At 37.7% G+C, this 20,060-nt stretch overlaps 1 protein-coding gene across 1 annotated transcript; it reads right to left on the bottom strand.

Annotated features, from left to right (window-relative positions):
- Positions 1-1,428: 1,428 nt before the first annotated feature.
- On the bottom strand, positions 1,429-16,980 carry LOC104405017 (disrupted in renal carcinoma protein 2-like; the record flags this gene model as incomplete). The annotated part of the gene is made up of 4 exons (XM_010013603.1): positions 16,855-16,980; positions 16,160-16,227; positions 11,252-11,379; positions 1,429-1,611 (listed from the first exon to the last, which is right to left on the bottom strand). Coding segments are annotated over exons 1-4 (505 nt in total), but the record flags the coding sequence as incomplete, so codon positions are not given.
- Between the last annotated feature and the right edge of the window lie 3,080 nt (positions 16,981-20,060).

Consider the following 20,060-nt stretch of genomic DNA (forward strand, 5'->3'; position numbering starts at 1 on the left):
AGGGAAAGAAATACTAGAGACAAAAGATGGCCCCAAATACCATGTATATGAGGGAACAAGTTCACTTTATCGTAATTCTTCAGTCAGAAGACACTGTATCCCCATCCTCAATTATCAAGTAATTCCAAACACTGGATTGTTACTCTGAAAAATGCTAAAAAAATTCTCAGAATATTCTGTGTAACTTTTCAGCTCAGGTGTAAATGTTGGAAATAATAGTGTATGTGAACAGAGTTCACACCAATTAATATTAATCATAAAAGCATTCTTTAAAATGTGAACACCAAATATCACTCCATCCAAGGCCAGTAGGGATGGAATTCAGATTTTATAATAATGCAGTTGAATGTCAATATCAAAAATATCCCCAAAACAAGAACACAAAACCCCAAACAAAAAAAAAAACAAAAAACAAAAAACAAACAACCCAAAACACCACCACCCCTAAACCCATACATTCCAAGCACATTTCCTTGTGAAATTTGTCAGTCTCCTCTTGGTTATAAAAGATACCATCTTAAGAAGTACATGCACTCACGATAATATATAAAAGCTCACAATTTCTAATGCTTTCAAAGCAAAAATAAAGTATTGTTTTACAAATCTTGCATCATAAAGCAAACATTTACCACAACAACAAAACACAAATCAAAACCCTGAACCTTTGAAAACTGTTAATAAAGATCACTTGTTGAATGCAATATAGGTTCTTACTTTACAGCTTAGTGTAGTAAGATATATTGTAGTCTATTAAATAGAAAGTTCAAAGTTATGATTATGAGTCATCAGGAATCAAATAACACTTGAGAGATGAGAAAGTCTGAAGAAGTTGATGAAAATACCAACCACAACACTGTTGTGCCCTATTAGGCCTCTGGAACTAGGTGATTTTAAGGTCCTTTCCAAACCTAACCATTCTATGATTATCTAAAGGAATGAATATTTCGTCTTTGAGTAGTGGTCAAGAGATGTTCTCTCCCCTGCAATGGCAAGTCCAACCCACTGAATGGAGCTGACCACAGATGGAGCATTTCTGCGCTGCCCCTCCTGGACAATACAGTTATACCCCGAAGCATGAGACTGGATTCACTTTATTGTGGTTTCGAACATCCACAGATACAAAGATATTAATGGTCACATTGCTCAGGCATTTATAAAAACCTTGATAACGGTACCTTCGTGGTTTCTGGCTACAGCAAATTCTAAGTAGAATAGAAGTATATGCAGCATGCACTAAAGCACTTTTTTTTTTTTTTTTTTAGCATGCATATAGAAAACAACAATTAAAGTCCTTCTCCCTTGCAGTTACACAGAGGGCTTCAAACGCGATTATTAACAAAAATTGTACATAAAACCTCTCCCTTTACTGAGAAGGTTATGGCTTAATACTTGGAGAATTCTGTTTTCAAAGTAGCTTATATTTCTTACCTGTATGGTAAAATGTGAGGAAAAACAAAAGCACTCCCATAAACACATTACTCAAAAAGGTGACAACTCCACAGGTTATTCCTTCTGGAACAGGGTAGACTGTCTCCACGAAGAGCTCAAAGAATATTGGTACGCTGCTGTTGAGGAATATACCCAACAAAATGCAGGACGTGTATAGTGTAGCTGTAATGGAAACAAAAGTTATTAATTTCATGCTGGCATTTTTTTCCCCTATTCAGAGCTGCCAAGAATACTAATACTTGAATAACCAAAAAATGCATAAAATGATTTTTATCCTCTGTGTATCACAAAGCATATCACACCCCACTTAGTTTCAGGCAGAATGCGTGCATTGATTTGGGAGGGAGGGGAGGGGGGGAAGCAATATCAGAAATTTTAATTTTTTCTTTTATCTTCATTTTTTATTTTTAAACAGAACCCATGAAGACACATTCAGCCATTTGAAATTCACTTGCAAGTAAAAAACCAACAAAATTATGAATGCAAAGCATCACCTACATTTTCATTTACCTCTGAAATGAATGCAAACTATTGTCCTCCACACAATTAGGAAAGCGAGCAATTAGTGCACCAAATTGGAAATGGACATAGATTAAACTTTTGACTTAGCTCTAAAGGTCAAAACTAATTTTGCTTCCATTTTACATATAAATACTAATGATCTACCAGATATCAAGACATTAGTATTCAGCATGGACTGAGCTGCAACATGTTGAACCCCTTTTGGCTTCAAAAGGAAATGAAGGGCACCCAGCACCTGGCATGAACAGGACATATTTTCACCACTCTACAACAAATTGTTTTTCTTGGACAAACCAACAGAAGAATACAGATGTTTCTTCAGTAGCCTCAGATATTTGTTGTACCGTTTCTGACACTGCCAAGTACTTTACAGCTTAATATCTTAATACAGATGCGTAATATGCTATAGTAGTACCTATTTAGAAATGTAAATAATGTGCTATCTTGGGAAGGGAGCGATTCCCTGACCTGCAACCTCGTCAACCTGAGATTCCTGATCAAGTAAAAAGTACATGGAAAATATAAGGCAGCTCAGGGTAAAAAAAAAAGAGGTCTGGAATAATTTCTGAAGTTACCATCAAATGACAAGGAAATGTTAAGAAAAATTTTTCAGATACAAAAGTGTTACAAAGTCACAGGGAAATTATTTATAGCATCTTTTAAATACAGTATGGTACAAAATTTTTAGACAGGTTTTTTCATTTAGATATATATGTTTATATAAAATAGAAACTGCATTTTCAGTTTAATTTATGTTCTTCTGTCTTGGGAAGGGGAGAAGTGAAACGGCTCTGCTTCATCTTCTGGTATGCATTGCCCAAGCTTTCAGCTGAGAAACTGCCAGGAAGCAGGAAATGTCCAGCTTAAAAAAATACTTAAAAAATCCATGTTTCTTAAAATATGAAGAATCATGGAAAATAGATAAAGGCATTAAAAAACAGAAAGGACTGTCTATCAGATCCTCTGTTTGTTGTGGTTTGCTTCCAAGGCACAAAGACATATTTCTTTCTCTACAGAGGATTTGCCTGGGCAGGAAAAAGAGGACAGCAGTCCCAGCCAGAAAGATGATATAGATCGTACGACTGCAGGAGGGACATCTGGCCCCTGCTATATATGTATATATACTAGAATGTTCTGAATTAAGACCAAAAAAAAAATAAAAAATACAGTTTTCCAACTCTCAAATTCTCTTCTTACAAACTGCAGAATAAGTCAAAGAAAGTGATGCAAGGTATGTTCAAGAGTTGTCAGAGATGAAGGAAAAAAACCCCAAAGCACTATAGGGTTGGGGTTGTTCAGGCCGGAGAAGAGAAGACTCCAGGGAGGCCTTTCAGTTCTTAAAAGGGGCCTGTAAGAAAGATAGGAAGGGACTTTTTAGCAGGGCTTGTTGCTACAGGCTGGGGGTAATGGCTTTAAACTGAAAGAGGGGAGATTAAGGCTGGATGTGAGGAAAAGATTCTTTACTGTAAGGGTGGTAAAATATTGGAACAGGTTACCCAGAGAGGTAGTGGATGCACCATCCATGGAAACATCCAAGGCCAGGCTGGATGTGGTTCTGGGCAACCTGATATTGTTGAACATGTTCCTGCTCATTGCAGGGGGGTTGGACTAGATGAGCTTTGAAAGTCCCCTCCAAAACAGTTCTATGATAAGAATGCTCTTCCTAACAGGCTCTTCTAGCTAACACTGAAGAACTCATTCCCTTGTTACAAGACTCAGAGATTTCTGCTGCAAGTTCTCACCAGTACTTAAAATTCCATGAACCTCCTTTGGAACTCCTGTTTATTTCCAACACCACTGTGTATTGCTCTGTCTCTAACTGCTGCAAGGTACAAACAGCAAATCCAAACATATTCAGCTCTTTGAAATTTTTGTGTTGGCTTGAGAAATCAACATGTAAACGAAACAGAAGAATCTTTTAAGACAAATGAGCATCTGTCCCTTGTTACACTCAATTGAATATATCTGTATCTGTAACTACTTGTAACTTCTAGAGAACTTTTTCAGAACTTTCCCCACAGAAAAGAAGGTAGTAGCCAGCTGTAATTCTGTATCTGAAACTCAAACAGTGGAAATAGCTGTGAAGCTGCTCAAAGCCACAACAGCACCATCAAAAGTGAAGCTGCATACAGAGTGCCAGAGGCAATACCTCTACTGGAAGACTGAAATCTGTTCCATGAAGAACAACAGCCGTGAAAGGAGAATCACGTGCCTCTGAAGAGAGAGAAACTCTAGACATGTAATTTCTGGAAACTTAAGATTCACATCTGATAAAGGCAAAAATGTGCATCTAAAATCGGCAGCCATTTAAAAGATCAAGATTTTAAATTACAGTCAATTCAGTAGGTGCCAAAGTTTCTACAAAACAAACAGAAGCCTTCAAAATAAATTTGTTGGTTTAAAATATGCTAGTTGAATTACATCATTGCTCATCACTTACTAAACTGTATTAAGATGACTAGACCATAAGGAAACAAGCATAAAAACTCTATACTTTAGAAACTACAACCTTACATTTCCTTTTCACAACACCTTGCTTCAGTCATGCAAATATATCCACTAGCGCACACCTCACACTTCCATATTATCATGATCAAAGCAGCTTTAGCTTTGGTACTCCCCAAAGTATTACCTGTCTCACATGTTCATGCCAAAACTGAGGTCAGAGGTAATACTTATAAAACAACGTCTACATATATGCACACACATACTTGGAATTAATAAGCTGAAGTGTCAAGGCAAAAGGACAGGCAGAATACAGGGTCCAGCAGATGTTAATTTAAGTTCTAAGATCTAGTGGAAATGAGAGCTTTTAACTGGTAGACCAAAAAAAGAAGCTCTGAAAGCGAAGGAGAGGTACACATCTATAAGCCTCCCTTAATGAGGATATATTGTAGTGATGGATGGAAAAATATTTTTATTTCATGTTTCTGTAAATCATCCAGGGTCCTCCTGAGTGCTATACAAATAAGCTTATTCCATTAACTTGGCAATTAAGTCACAAATCCAATTGGTCAACTACACAGAAAGTCAAAGTTAAGATACACAGTTTCAGAAAAAATAAGATACAGGAAAAAGTCAAATAAGAATTCAAAGTAGCTTTTGCCTCTTACTTCACTCACTAAATAGCACATCTTGTATTTCAGCTCACAGGCAACAAGATACTGTAGGAGGGAGAATATGACCCATTAATAGAGACCATTTACTTTTCAGTGCAGTGACCTTGTATTGAATGAACACAAACAATTACCATGATTTTATACGGTAGAACAGCTGCTAAAGTTACAGCAAATGTTTTTTCAATTAAGACTATCTTGATGACAGTCATTGGAAATGAATCTAAGGATATGAAAGCACTGACCAAAAAAAAAAAAAAAAAAAATGAAAAAGAGAAAAAGAAAAAAGAAAAAGAGATGATTTACCAAGAAGCTAACATTATATCCTTAAGCCTAACAAGGACAAACAACTAGCTTGGATAGGCATACACTGGGGAAGCATATCATGTGATTAGTATAAAAGATCACTTTTTCATAGGAAAAGGAATTAACTCCCTACAAAGCTATGCACAAAGTTGTGTACCCAAGATAGTGGCAGCTGTGGACATCAATAAATAATGGAATTCGGCTGGTTTTCTTTGAACTATTTTGATTAATTCAATGTTTTAAAGATGCTTGTGTGACTTAAGTAACTAATTCTCAGCTTGGCCACTGCAAAAAGATCAGGGAAGGCAAAACACCCATCCAAAACACAGCTGCTTAAGAGAATTGGCCTGGAGCTGCTGCAGCAGGAGGTTCAAGCTAGGCTTTGTCATGTCATGTTCATGCTTGAGGTGTGAGGCAACCCATGCTATTCCCTCAGTGCTCATTCTCCTGGCCAGGATGGAAGCAAGGATTGAAATGTGTCTTGATAATAATGATAGAGATGTTCCTAGTTAGGTGAAGCAAGGTACCAGCTAGGGACTGATGGTGATACCAGTAGCTTAGCATAAGAAGAAGAAAAAGCAGTAAGAAGGAAGGTTCCTTCCTGGCTTCTTATACTCTGCAGGTCTTCAGCTACCAGTTGGCAAATGCATGCCTGTATCCCAGAAAGATACTTCCTTTTCTCCCAGCCACAAGCTGTGGTAAAAGCTTTATACCAAGAAGAAAAGAAATTAAAAAAAAGGAAAAAAATTAAAAAAAGGAAACAAAATTGGGAATTCAAACAGGGATGTGATTTAAATGACAGCCTGCACTTGGTGTCCCCAGATGAGCTTGCAACACAGCAGGAGTTTCAAGTATCTCTGACATCCAAACAAGTTCCCAGAACTGCCCAGGATGTTCTGCAACATGTTTACCAATTTATTCTTAAATTATACCATCACTAAATGTATAACTACAGAGTGCGATCCAAATCCAAACGAAATTAATGGAAGGGCCTCCACTGATGTAAATAGTTATCAACCCATTGGCACGTACATCTTGGATTATTTTTAACAAATAGTATGAAATCTTACCGTCTCTAACCAAAAAAAAAAAAAAAAATGGAAGAAAAAAGTATTTTGCACATAAATTTACAAGGGAAATGCAGATACTCTAGAGCAGTATCAACTGCAAGCAGGTGGTACAGTATCTCCTTCCAAAGTGCTCTGCCAGAAACTCTTGAACTCTGTACATTTTGTAACAGTTCTCTTCTCACACAGTCTGAGCCAAGACTCACACAAATTTCATATGGATAAACAGGAAAGTAAATAAAACTGAGTATGTTCTCTTGGGTGCAGCATACAATTTAAAGCAAAACCTGCAGAGATCTAGGGCATTTTGTTATTACTGTTATAACAGTATCCATGCCAAAATGAAGGATAATGCCTCATATGGATGCATGCTTCTTTGACATCAGTATGCCCACAAATGATCTTATCAAATCAAAGTTTGTTCCTACCAAACTCTGTAATGTTTTGAAGTGGAATTAAACTTCCCTTTAATTCTTGCTACTGGCCATGGTAAGAATAGTCATGGAAGAAGTCCTCCTGTTTTTCCATGAAAAATGTGACTCCCTGAAGGTAAGACAGTAGTTTTTACTGTAATTTGCTTATAGAAAAAAAAACAACCCTGAAACCAAGTAAAGAGCATTCACTTGGCAGAACTAAGCAGCGAAGAAATTACTGAGTGGGCATAAAAAAAAAAAAAGAAGGGGGGAGTGGGGCTGAAAATCATACAATATTTGAGGCTTGCAATTGATGGATTTGCTATTGATATTGATTTTCATCCCTGAAATGCTCCTCCCAAATTTCAAGCACTGTACACTATTTAACACTGGGTTTTAAATGAACCTCTTAAATTAATTCTTCTTTAAGTTCTACCTTTGGATTTACAGAAGCCTTCAGGAAAACAAAGGTGATTTCCCATCTTATGAGTGGGGAAAGCACAACAGGAGTGGGGGTAATGATTTCCCCACAGCTAGAAGCATGTTAATGCTGAAGCTAGAAAAATAGATGTTTTCAGGCTACTGTCTTATGCTCTGGGTCCTCCTGCCTTATACTTATCAACCACATCTTGTTTATAGTAAAGAAATCAAACTCAAAGGATAAAACAATCAGTCTTAAATAATTACCAGCTCTCTTTTTCAATACTGTACTTTATAGATGAGGTCAGGGAGACAGATACGTTTATACTGTTTGATCTGTTGAACCTGAAAATAAAGGGTAGGCTGCTTAACCTAAATACAGTCATCAACTCAAGGAGTTGCCCCTGCATTCAGAGTATCTGCTGTGCAGCACTAGGAAAGATTTTGTAAAGCAAAATTCTGCTGAATGTGCTCATAAATATTAGAATATTCGTGATATGCTATGCTGAAAACATTCAATCTGAGCCGTGAGCATCTAGCGTTGCATATCAATTTTTGGAAAATGCTGGTATTTGTATCCAGATATTACCAGCAATACAAAGTGGCAAGAATCTGAAACTGGCATTACAATGCCTTACACAATTATGCTGGGTCAAAGTATCCCATTGTACATAAATTCACATAATGAAGTTCAGTACAAAGCAAGCTAACAATGAACTTGGCACAGGGAAACAGATCAGCAGCTGCATTGGGATTTCAATGGAGAAAACTATTTTAATGCTCAATGTGTACATAAAATTGTCTTTGAAACTTGCTGAAAAATGCAAATAATATACATTAAAATTGAGATTTCTTAAAAGAAAATTCAAGCTTGCTTAAAATATAAACTGATTCCAGAATCAAGGGTTTTTAAGAGCTGTGATTAGCTGATGAGAGGTAGACAGTTGATATGGTAGCTATGATGGTACTATATCATTATCGCCTTTCCTTTTTTCCCCCCACACTGGCAATTCTAGTTCATACACATGACTCCAAATACACTTTTTAAAAAAATTTTTTGGAGATACATTAAGAAGTCAGCAAATGACAGAAAACTTGTCTTGCTCCGTGGCAGGAGAAAAATGGAGCATATTATGATAATACAGAGCAATGCAGGCATTACATTACACGATACAAACAATGCTGAACTATCATTGAAAGAAAACACAAGGCAGTCATTGATTTTTAATATCTGCATTAAAGGTCTCCATTCTAAGTAATTACATTTTGTAGGAAATATCTTTAAATTACGTCGTGCCTATTTACAAGGAATTAGGAGAATATTATACAAACAACTTCAGGAAAACCGATTTTGCTGTGACTATTTTTTCAAATACAATTCTTCCACCAATATTTAAACCAGACATTACTACAACTGCTACAATGAATACTGATTAAAAGAGGGGAGTTGGTTGGTTCATGTTTTAAAAACAAATCTTTACAGAGATTTTCTTCCCTTCCCTTTAGGGTGAATAAATGGCCAAACTTCCTCCTCTTTTTAGCATTTCAAAAGCCTGCTTCCATGCAAATGTACCCACCTGAGTGCTTACTCTGGAGATGAGGTGAGAGACAGGCAGAGGGTTTTCAGAAGAGGAGAATGAGCATGTATGCCACACAATATCCACATGCTAAAGGAAAACACTATTTTTGGGCCTGAGGAAACCACTGGTAAGGTCTACCTATGGTAGATCAAGCAGCTGTCAATGGTCTGCATCTGACCTCCTATATTTATATTCTGATATAATCTGCATCTCAAACTTTTAATTAAAAGAAGAAGAAAAAAGAAGTTCATCCAAATCAATTCAAATGTATCGTTTCTCCCAATTACTGTGAGATGCAGAGGTCATCATCATATTGCATCATTACATTGAGGAATAATCTAGCATGAAGTCCTATAAATTAGCTTAAATAACTTGTGTGTTTTCATCCATAACAGCATATTTCATAAAAATACACCACTGCTTTTCTGTGCACAAGGATATAAATTGAATAGGCACATTACATCTATTTTATACGAACTTTAATAAGAAAAGGCTGATATGAACCCCTGCCCACTTTTCTATGAAGTTTAAATGATATGCCACAAAAGGAAAAAGAGATCTGATTTGGTGGCTGCACATTAGGCCCTGATGCTTTAGATTGCATTTTTTTGAGGAATGCACCATACTGCTGGCACTTCTGTTCAAAACAAGCTTGAGTTTTATAGAAAAGGGTTCATCATTTACAATGACATAAAAGAACAGTACAAACAGAAAACTCTAAAATGTAATTTACAACTCAATCTAAGGAACCATCCATTTTAAAAGAAATTATAACTGCATGAAAAGAACAACCCAATCCCTAGAATTTTATCAAGGGATGCTAGCTTAGGATACTTTAGATCAAACCCCAAATACCTTACATACCTTTATATCCTGACAACGGATCATCTTTCCCACCATAATACACTTACATGCTATAAACGTAAGAATTCTTCTAGAACCTGCATCTCATGCTGAGTTCTTTACAGAAAAATAAAATCAGAGGCAGATCTCCATCAGTTTTGTTTTGGATCATTGGTGAGTACACACGTAATGACTTTCACCTCTTGAAACCTTTCCGCTTCATTCTTATGCATAGACTTGAAGGGACATTTTTGTGTTTGGCTTGTTGCATCAATTCAGAGGATAGAGTTATTGTAAAAATTCACATTACCGCAGGCTTGTAGTGATGAAGCAGACAAGCACAAGAAATAAGCTTTTATTGCATTTATTTTAGATTTGATGGAAAAGTGTAGTCATTTGGTATGACAATAGCCACCATGAAATTTGATTTGTTTATCGATTAAATTACATTTTTGGTTTTGTGTTGTTTGGTTTGGTTTTTTTTAAGTTGAAATTTCAAGATAAATCACAAATTTGACCTATCCAGACAGACAGTGTTTCTTCTGATTTGATCACGTATTTCAATTTGCTGTACCCACTTTAGTTTTTAGTTGTGACATATGCGATGCACCAAGGACACTTACTGAAATGCAAAGTTAATTTGTGAAAAACTGTATTTTATATACTATCTCCACACCAAACTCTTTATTTAAAATGGGAAAAAAATTCATTTCCCCTATAATGCATAAACTTGCTATAAACAAAGATGACATTTTATTTAAAATGGACTTACAGAATTCTTTAATAAATAATTTTAAAAAATCTTGATGGCTTAGCTTTACTGTAATGCATAACTCTGTTGAAGGTCTTGGAATCACAGGGGATGAGTCCTTAGATGCAGATAGTGAGGTGAAGGGCAGATTTTAAAGAACTGTGTCAATTTTCAACTAAGGGTACTGCTCCCTGGCAGCTTGCATAGACCTCTGAGCTTTTCCCCGTCTCCTGCCAACAGCTTTTTTCACCATCTATTTGAGGCACAGGCTGAGTTAATTTTGGGCTGGAAGAGTTCCCTGAACCTTCATGCAGGTGCAAAATGGAGGACAGCATAGCGCAGGGATAGCTTTAGATGGCTGAAAATACCATGGGTCACCTTGGTTTGAGCTGCATTACGTGTTTCCAATAATTAATGTAAGTTTCAAAACCTTACATTCCCGGACATGTCACTGCTTCTTACACACAGCATTACTTGCATTCATCTGATTTTTCTTGATTTCTCACCTCTGTTATTCCAAACCAGTCAAATCAGAAAAACACTCAGTCCCAAAATCAACTTTAAATGTAAATTCTGGGGTTTTATTATTGGATCTTGCTATTTTTTAATCTTTTTTGTTGAAGTTACCCAAAGCTGGTAAAGATCCTTCAGATTCAGTAGTCTTGGTAAAACTACTGTATCACTAAAGAAACCAAACCAAGTTATAATAAAGTTGATGTAAGACTGCACATATTTGCCTGATATACTGATTATCAATAATAGGAATTAAAATAATTGGCAGTACCTGTTGTTAAAGGCAGATGAGTGACACTAGTTAGACAGGTGAGAGTGAACCAGGTTGATGCTAATGTTGCTCCAGATAAAAGCAGCAGCAGTATAAACTTCAGCATGCCCCTGATAAAATCTGCAAATCTAAAATAAAAGCACAAATCAGACCAGGACAAATGCTGATTTTCATAATATTTAAATGTGATGCTTGACAATTAATCCACCATATTTGCACTAAATATTTTGGAGATTATAGAAACAGTTTAAGAATAATTTCTCATTTCCAGAAATAGAGAAAAGGCATTTTTATAGAATAGTAATATTTCTAGCTGTCAGCTGAAGAGCCTTGGATTTTTTAGCTGTCACAAAGTAACAACCAAACCAGAACAACTCTCGAGGCATCAATTGAAAACACTTGGTGTACAGGAAGGATTTTTTTTCTTCTGCATTTGTTGGACACAACATCACACCACTACTTACATCGCTGCTTTGTCAGCATTTGCCAGTCTCCCTTGGCAGACACACTGCTCAATTAGCATATAAGGAGGCTGCTGTATTTCATTCAAGAAATAGTTAAGCATCAAGATTTCATTCCTGTGGGAAATGCAAAAACTTCAAATACTAGAATCCCTAGAATGAAGATGACAAGGAACAGCTTCTGAACCTGTGGATGCATTAGCAACGAAGCTCTTGGTGGCTTAGCCAAAACAGGAACTCCATGCAGAGGTCACCCTGCTGGTGGCTATTTTGTGTTGAAATATTCCAGAAACCTAGAGGTTGGTGTGATTCCACTCCTACACATTCCCCACTGACAGTCTGGGGGAGGACAGCCCCACAAGTCCTTGGGTAATCTGTCTGTTACATAGAGGAAAATACAACCTTTGTACCACCTGATAGGACAATCGCTTTTATCATCTTTTTTCCTTTTTCTTTCAAGGAGACAGAATGCATTTGAGCAGCGCTCCTATAGCATAATTGTCAGTCCAACTTCTCTTTCAAAAGGAATTACCACATAGCTACTAAAAAAGATGTATTCTTAGAAAAGGCAATGTCATTTATCCACAAGTAATTTTCTATAATCTCCTGTTCAGATGTGATTTTGGGCTGGACAGATTAGGAATGCATGTCTAAAGAGTATCTTCTGTTCTCATAGCCTCCTATCTTGATTAGGCTAATGGCAAGCCTAATCCACCTAGGTTGGTCCATGATGAAATCTGTCCATCTGTCAGCTAACTGCCGCCTTTGCCCTGACGAAGATCACTTTACAGGGAGATACCTTATGGCTCACTTGATAAAAGAGATAATGCTACTGACATTTTGAGAACTAGGAACTTTAGTGCCACATATACCAAAAGAGATGTACAGGTACTGCAATCAAAACATAAAACAAAATCCAGAAAACATACTTCTTTCCTCTTATTTCGATTCTCCTGGTGCTTTAATTCCACACTGAATTTAGCAGCGAGTAATTGAATAAGCAGTAGCAGAAGATCAATGCTGCACATCATCTTAAAAGTTTATGACTGCAGCGTTCAAGTAGCTTATGCAATAATCTCCAATAGTCAGAGGTCAGCTGCTACTGTTGTTTTTTTCTGACAATCCAAATCCAGCAATCAGGATCACCTCTTCTTAGTAGTTTGCCAATTTCTTTAATTACTCTTTAGGATCAGTGGGGTCAGAATCAGCTATTATAAAAGAGTCAAAGAAGCATCTCAAAGTGCAAATTTTCAGCTTTCTCCACAGAGACTCCCCGCTTTGCCTGCCTGCAAACAACATCACTATTCCCTCTCCTTACAGAAAAGAGCAGTTACGTATATCCCATCTATTGAAACACAGTGTGAGAAATATCAGCCTCCAGGGAAGGATGTTTACATACAACAGGTTTGAAAGGGATCTCTAGGGGGTCCTCTGTCTCCATCCTACCACCAGGGATATGTGGGGTTGGGATGATGATATGCAACTAAACCATTCAAAATAGTTAAATGGAACAAGTACTCTACTGAGTAGCTGCAACTCTTTTGACACAAAGAACCTGTTTTGGGCATCAGTGGTAGCAGTGTGCTCCAAGGAGCTCTCGGATATCACAGGACTCCAGAAGGGTCAAATACAAACTGAACCGTTTATGTAGCTACCAAATTCAGCCAGTAACTGAAATAATAGGAAAAAAATGACATAGCAAACTAGCCTGAACTTGGACAATGAGGGACTTTCATTTCTTATCTGGTTACAGGACAATAAAGATGACTGTAAATCTAGTAACTCTTCAGAATACTTTGTTTCAATCAAAAAGTGAGAGAAATTATTTTTATCCTCTGTCCCTGTATCTTCTTTCCAGCCCCTCTCTTCTGTTTAAATCCTTCTTCATCATCTAGCATGTAAGGGGACATCTGCAGCAGCTAAAAAAGTAGGCACATCAGGAGAGAAGGTGTACACTTACCCCCACACAGACCTCTGAGTCTCCTGCTGGTAACAATCTCCTGCAACTAGCAAATCCAGCCCTAGGCTGGATAGTACAGTTAAAATCACAAACCTGTGTTGCTGACAACCCTCTCTGTTGCTAAGGGAATTAACACAATTCAGCATTTTGACTACACTGCAAGTTAAAAGCAGGAAGACAAACTGAGCCATGGCGGACAAAACCTCAGAAATACCTATGAACATTAGAAAATGTGTCCAAAGAACAAAAAAATCTGAGAAAAAGGAACAGATTTATGTTTCCATGCAAGGACATAAATGTCACTCTTTGACACTGCTTTTCTTCAAACCAGTACCATTTGAAAGCTGACAGCAAAGGGTACAGCACCTGCCAGCTGCTGAAAATAGCCCAGGCTTTTCAATTATAAAAATGCATCACACAAATTAACTAAACATATCTAAGTTCCCAGTGACTGGGACAGCAGTGGGTGGAGAGCAGGAGGATTTATGTATTGTGCTGAGGAAAATGTGCACCATTTTGAAAATGAGATAAATAACTTTCAAACTGGGCATTACTTCAAATATAGATGATTTAACACCTACTATGATGTGCAGGACCCAATACTCCAGAGAAAGGCTCAGGTTATTACAGCTGTAAATGGTAGAATCTGCATTGATAAAAATGGAAGGAGCAAATTCCTAAACTGCACCATTTCTGCTTTTGATAAATTAGCAGGAAAAAAAGTAAAAGGAAAAAAAAAAAAAAACCCCAAAACCAAACCAAACCAAAAGCAACAGCTTCTTGAGAGGTGGTTAAGGGAGAGAGCTGCTTGCTTGGCAAATCACAGTTCCGACACTGAAATACATCAACTTGTCAGCCTTGACAAGAATCATTACTTAATTTTCCTAATTACTACTTTCAGCAGATTACAGTCAGACTCGTCATTGATTCAACCCTACACAGATAAATGCTGAATAAGCCTAGGAAGGAGAGTCATCCATCATGAATGACAAATCACCTCCTCCCTCACTTTCTGTATGCAAACCTTCCCATTTGAACCACGTATCGCCTGAGTTAGAAAGACATATTTGGAGAAAGGCTATTGGTATTTTTTTTAATTTGCTTAAAAGTAAAGCTCTGAATGCTACAAAATACTGGTATTCAAAAAGATTTGAAAGCAGTTTTGAAGCACTTAAAAGAAACTGTCAGCATTTCCTGAAACTTAACCCAGGAAATATACTAAATAAATTAATCTACCATGAAGACTGAGATTCGCATGTTGGCATTGAGTCAGCAGATTCTCCCCTAACAAAGTTAAGTGAGCTGCTAAGGGTGCCCCTCTACTATTGAAATGTTGCAAATATACTAGAAATTAACTCATGATGGAAAAGATTAAACTGGCCAGCTACTTGCTTCAGCAAGTAACCTGCTATGGCATCTGTGCCAATTACAGCAGTTGGTTTTAAATATCAGCTTCTCTTAGAGAGAAAACCTCATATCTGAGCATAGCTACTCAAAAGCGATTCTTATAGAGGAAATCACAGTATGAACTCTGTTTCCACAGATGAAGTCCTTTGGCCTACATCTGGAGCAGATGGGAGGGAAGTGCTTGTTTCTTTTCCTTACACCAGGAGTTTTTTCCTCTCCCTCCATCATAGTTGCTAGGCAGCCTGCAAAATGTCAGGATGAGAAGCCTCACACTTCTTTATGTGTTGTGTACTCTGATGCTGAACAGCAAGTGGGAAAAAAAAACCCACAGAAAACCAAACAAATGAGAGTGCGCTTCAATTTCTGTCCTAAAAGATGACTCTCTTGGTCCACTGATTCACAATGACTGCAGTGATGACCGACCCTGCACTTGTGTTAAACTCATTGCAGAGCTGGAGTCTAAAGTCTATGTCCACATAGAGAAGCCAGGATAATGGTTAGCTATCCCGATGCAAGGGGAATATGCGATTGGTATTAATCAGCTTTATAAACTCACTGCTTAAGATCTCCTGAAAGAATTTTTAGTCCATATAGGAATTCAGCAACCTAGCCAAAACAGGCCCAGACTAATTTCTCTGTGGAAGAATTACTGTTATTTTGGGTAGGCTGCCTGTGCTACATTCCCAATACCCCTTTAGAAATCAATATGCCCCAAAGTGTTGATAGAAGGATGCTGATGCTCATTTCTCCAATGGTTTCCAAATGTGCTACAACGGGTTTTCCCTCATACCAGGCAGCTGAATTTGCAAGAACTGTGTTTAAAAGGAACACAGAGGAAGCATTTATCAGGAGTAACAGTATGACTTTTTGAGGTATACATATGTGGACTTCTCACCCCCCAGCAACCACTAACATGGAACACACAAATTATTGCTCTACAAGAAAAACATCATAACCCCAGAAGGCATTTTGCATTTCAAGCCTCCGGAAGATGAGAGAGAACAAGTTATGTTATTAAGAGGATAAGCTAAATGACAATCGCAATTGAAGAAATGGAAAAGGATCTGTAATTACTCCTACCTTGCCATGGCTATGCCAACAACACAGCCTCCAACTATAGACCAAAATCCAATCCAGCCTGCGTCTACCTGACAGGGAAAAAAAAAAAAAAAAAAAGGCAAACCAAAACAGAGAAATGTGTTAAAGCTAAGAAAATAAGATGATAAAATGTTACTTTCAAAACAAATGATGTGAGAAGCTTCAAATTGCCAACAATATTCCCCAACCGTAATCTGAGTAGATTTTTTCTAGCATATTCAAAAGGAAATAAATTCACTAAAAGAAAGTATGACTAAGTAGCCTGTGCTTGAAATGTGACCTCTCTTCACAGAATCTGAGTAAAGAAGTAAAGACTTCTGGATTTTTATAATACTCTATCAAAAGCTTAGAAATCCTCTTCTCCCCACTTCATCTTTTCTACCTGGTAAACATTATTTTCTTTTACTAAAGGTGCAGCAGCCAACAATAGTCCTGTTTGTTTACCTGTCTCTTCCTTCTTGTCCAAAGGTTTGTATGGTTCTGAAAATACCCACCACTGGTGGAGTCAGCAGGGAGAATCATGACGCTTTGGGATGCCAAAGCTACAGTTTATTTTGTTTAAGATTTCAGAAGAAAAGTGGTCCAAACATAAAAACCTGATAAAAGTGTATGCTAGTGCAAAATAAAAACATGCCACTTACAAAACAGCTGCTGAGTATCAGTTAGGAGATACTTACTTGGCTGACGTGAACTGGCGTTAATATCAAATCCAGAACACCAGACCAGCCAGAGAAAACACCCAGTGGTATAGCATAGGCTAAAGCAATCATCAAGAATCGGAAATTGCTGTGAAGACAAAACATGCAATTAGCTGCAGCTTATATTAGAAATTTCACCACAATTAGCTGCTAGAGTAAATGACAGCCTAGAATTTATATTCTGCCCATCACAAAAAATAGCAGAGGTCTGAAGGAGGAGTGAGCCACGAAAATCAAGAAAGGTATCTGGCCATGTCACAGAAATTCTAGTGGCTGAGATGTTACTGCCTTAACACTGACAATAAAAAAAGCCAGTCTCTCCATATAGTTCAAAGATTTTTGTAACATGCTGGCCTCATGTATTTCTCATTTCCACAAGCAATTCTTCCATGCATTGGCATGGGCAACCTACTTACCCTAAGTGTATGTTAGGAATAATCAGTACTAATTTAAATGACAAGAAATATACTTCAAGAATAAAATCAGAGATTCATGCTTTTTGAGCTGTGCTTTTTCTTCTTTTTAATCTGCTTTAATTCTCTTTATTTTGATGAAAGGCAGACAAAGCTCTGGAAACAAGATGGGTACAGTTGCAAGAGTGGAAAAATTTGACAGTTTGAACTGTCAAAAAACACAGACAAATATAATACTCTGCTCTAAACAGTCAACGTGTTTGCTTTTTCCTCCCAATTAAAATTATTCAGCCTTTAGTATTCAGTGGAAGATGAAGCAGTCAAAGCTGTGTCATCATTTACTCAGCACTGGTGAGGCCACACCTTGAGTACTGTGTTCAGTTCTGGGCCCCTCACTACAAGAGAGACATTGAGGTGCTGGAGCAGGTCCAGAAAAGGGCAATGGAACTGGTGACGGGTCTGCACAAGTCTCATGAGGAAAAGCTGAAGGAACTGGGGTTGTTTACTCTGGAGAAGGGTCAGGGGGGACCTTTATCACTCTCTACAACTACAGAAAGGAGGTTATCTACAGAAAGAAGGTTGTAGTGAGGTGCGGGTCAGTCTCTTCTCCCAAGTAACAAGCGATAGCACAAGAGGTAACGGCCTCAAGCTGCATAAGGGGAGGTTTAGACTGGATACTGGGAAAAATTTCTTCACAGAGAGGGTAATCCAGTAACAGGCTGCCCAGGGAAGTGGTGGAATCACCATCCCTGGAAGTGTTCAAAAACCATGCAGGATGAGGCCCTCAGTGACATTAGTTAGTGGTGGTCTTGGCAGTCCTCGGTTAATAGTTGGACTTGATGATCTTAAAGGTCCTTTCCAACCTAGTTGATTCTATGATCATCTTCGCTGTACACAGGTAAACAGGAGTTGGCAGACAAATACCACCATCAATTTCTCCCACCCACCGTAACCAAAAGCAAATGTGAAATCTTTGCTAAGAGACATCCAACTTTTCCTCAAAAAATCTTTTGATTTGGGAAAAAAACCAGAAACTCTATTTTGAACTCTGCAGCAGTGATATTTTAAAGTGAAGAGATTTTACAGTGATTCCAAGGTTATCCCATGGGCTATCTGTGTAACCACAAAATGTGCTTCACCCATTTCACAAACAATTTACATAAAATTGATCTTGATCAGCATCAAGTCCTTGGCACGCAGCAGCAATTTGATAGCACACAGTTATGAAAGCCAAGAGGGAGAGAAAGAGCTTCAAAGATTCTCCAAAACATTCAGAGGCTTGCAGCTTACGTGGTTTTACTCCCCTAAAAGATCCATGCACAGCACACCACCCAGCATTTTTTTTTCCACTGTTCTTTTTCACACATTCTTTTTTTTGATTAACACATTTCTATCACATGAACATATCCTCCTCTTTCAATATCATTTGTGTCAGATTTACTTTTTAATGCAAAGAAAAACAACTCCCAAGCTTTCAGCTCTTCTACACATTGCTTGCATTTCTCCGAATGCTAAAGCATTTGCTGTCTTCCTAACAACTTTTTTTTCTTTCTCTTAAGAATGCCATACTCTTATCCTAGTCTATCTTGTATCATTTGGCATCTCTTAAAGCAGGTTTCTGATGCTATTTAATACTATCCATGTAAAAGCTAATTCAACATTTGTAGAATAAAATAAAAGGGAAAGTGCCTATTTAGCATGAACATTATATAGCCATGTCATAGACTGCAAAGAAGTAAAAAGTCTGAATTCACTCTTCCAAAATAATACTTGCTCAGTACTTAAAATCTTTGGCCACCTGAACCTCATCTTCATTAAAGAGCTACTTTTGAGGGGGTGAGTACTTTCTTAGTTACTTGACCGAGATCTCCAGTGGCATATTTATCTTCTGTAACTCAAGCAACGAGACAGACTGGCATGTGGGATAGCTGCTCTGTGCCATGTCCAATCCCTAGCACCAATACTAGAAAACCAGCTCTGCATCATGACATCCTCCAGTGACAGAGGCTGCACCCTGCCTTGTTTCCAGAATAAGGAAGGTGATCAGGAGAAAGGGATGCATGGCAGTGACAAAGCAGCACCAGTCACTAGATGTCATTCTGTCCCCCTTGTCCAGCAATAGCTAAGTGCTGGCTACCGTAAGTGCTAAAGCTATTTGAAGCATACATCATAAGTAGCAGTTTTGCTGTTCATGGTGCCAGTCACTTGTATTTGTTTTCCAATTTTGCAATTGCTCCACTGAAAGCAGAAAAATATGCTGTCTGTCACACCATTAGTTGGTGAACCCACACTGATTTCCATCGTATCAGCCCCTATGACAGTTAGCCTCTCTCTGTTAAACCATTCTGCTGGAAATACAAATTGTTTTTTTCTTCTGGTGTTTTTTCAGAAACCTGCTTAACGCCACTAGAATCTGTGCAACAGGCTGGTCTGGGGGAGAGCCCCATCAAAGCCAGTCACCATTTTCAGAATAACTTTGACAGTGCCTATTAACATCAGGCACACTCTGAGCAGCATCCATCACTGTATGGTGATGTCATATGAAAGTTTCATTAAGGAAATAATGAACAAGAACTGTGTTATGAAATTTCAAAATTGCCTATGCAGTCCCTTTAAAATATAAAAGGCATGTAACTGGCTAAAAACATCCAATAACTTCAAAGCAAAAATCACTACATGTTTACTTGATGCAGATTTTAAGACTTGTCAACTATTTACTTGTATTAAGTTTTCTCCATGGAAATTTGTGTCATATTCTGAAATGGCGGGGTG

Source organism: Nestor notabilis, unplaced genomic scaffold (genome assembly GCF_000696875.1).
Source record: "Nestor notabilis isolate BGI_N333 unplaced genomic scaffold, ASM69687v1 scaffold244, whole genome shotgun sequence".
NCBI lineage: Eukaryota > Metazoa > Chordata > Aves > Psittaciformes > Psittacidae > Nestor > Nestor notabilis.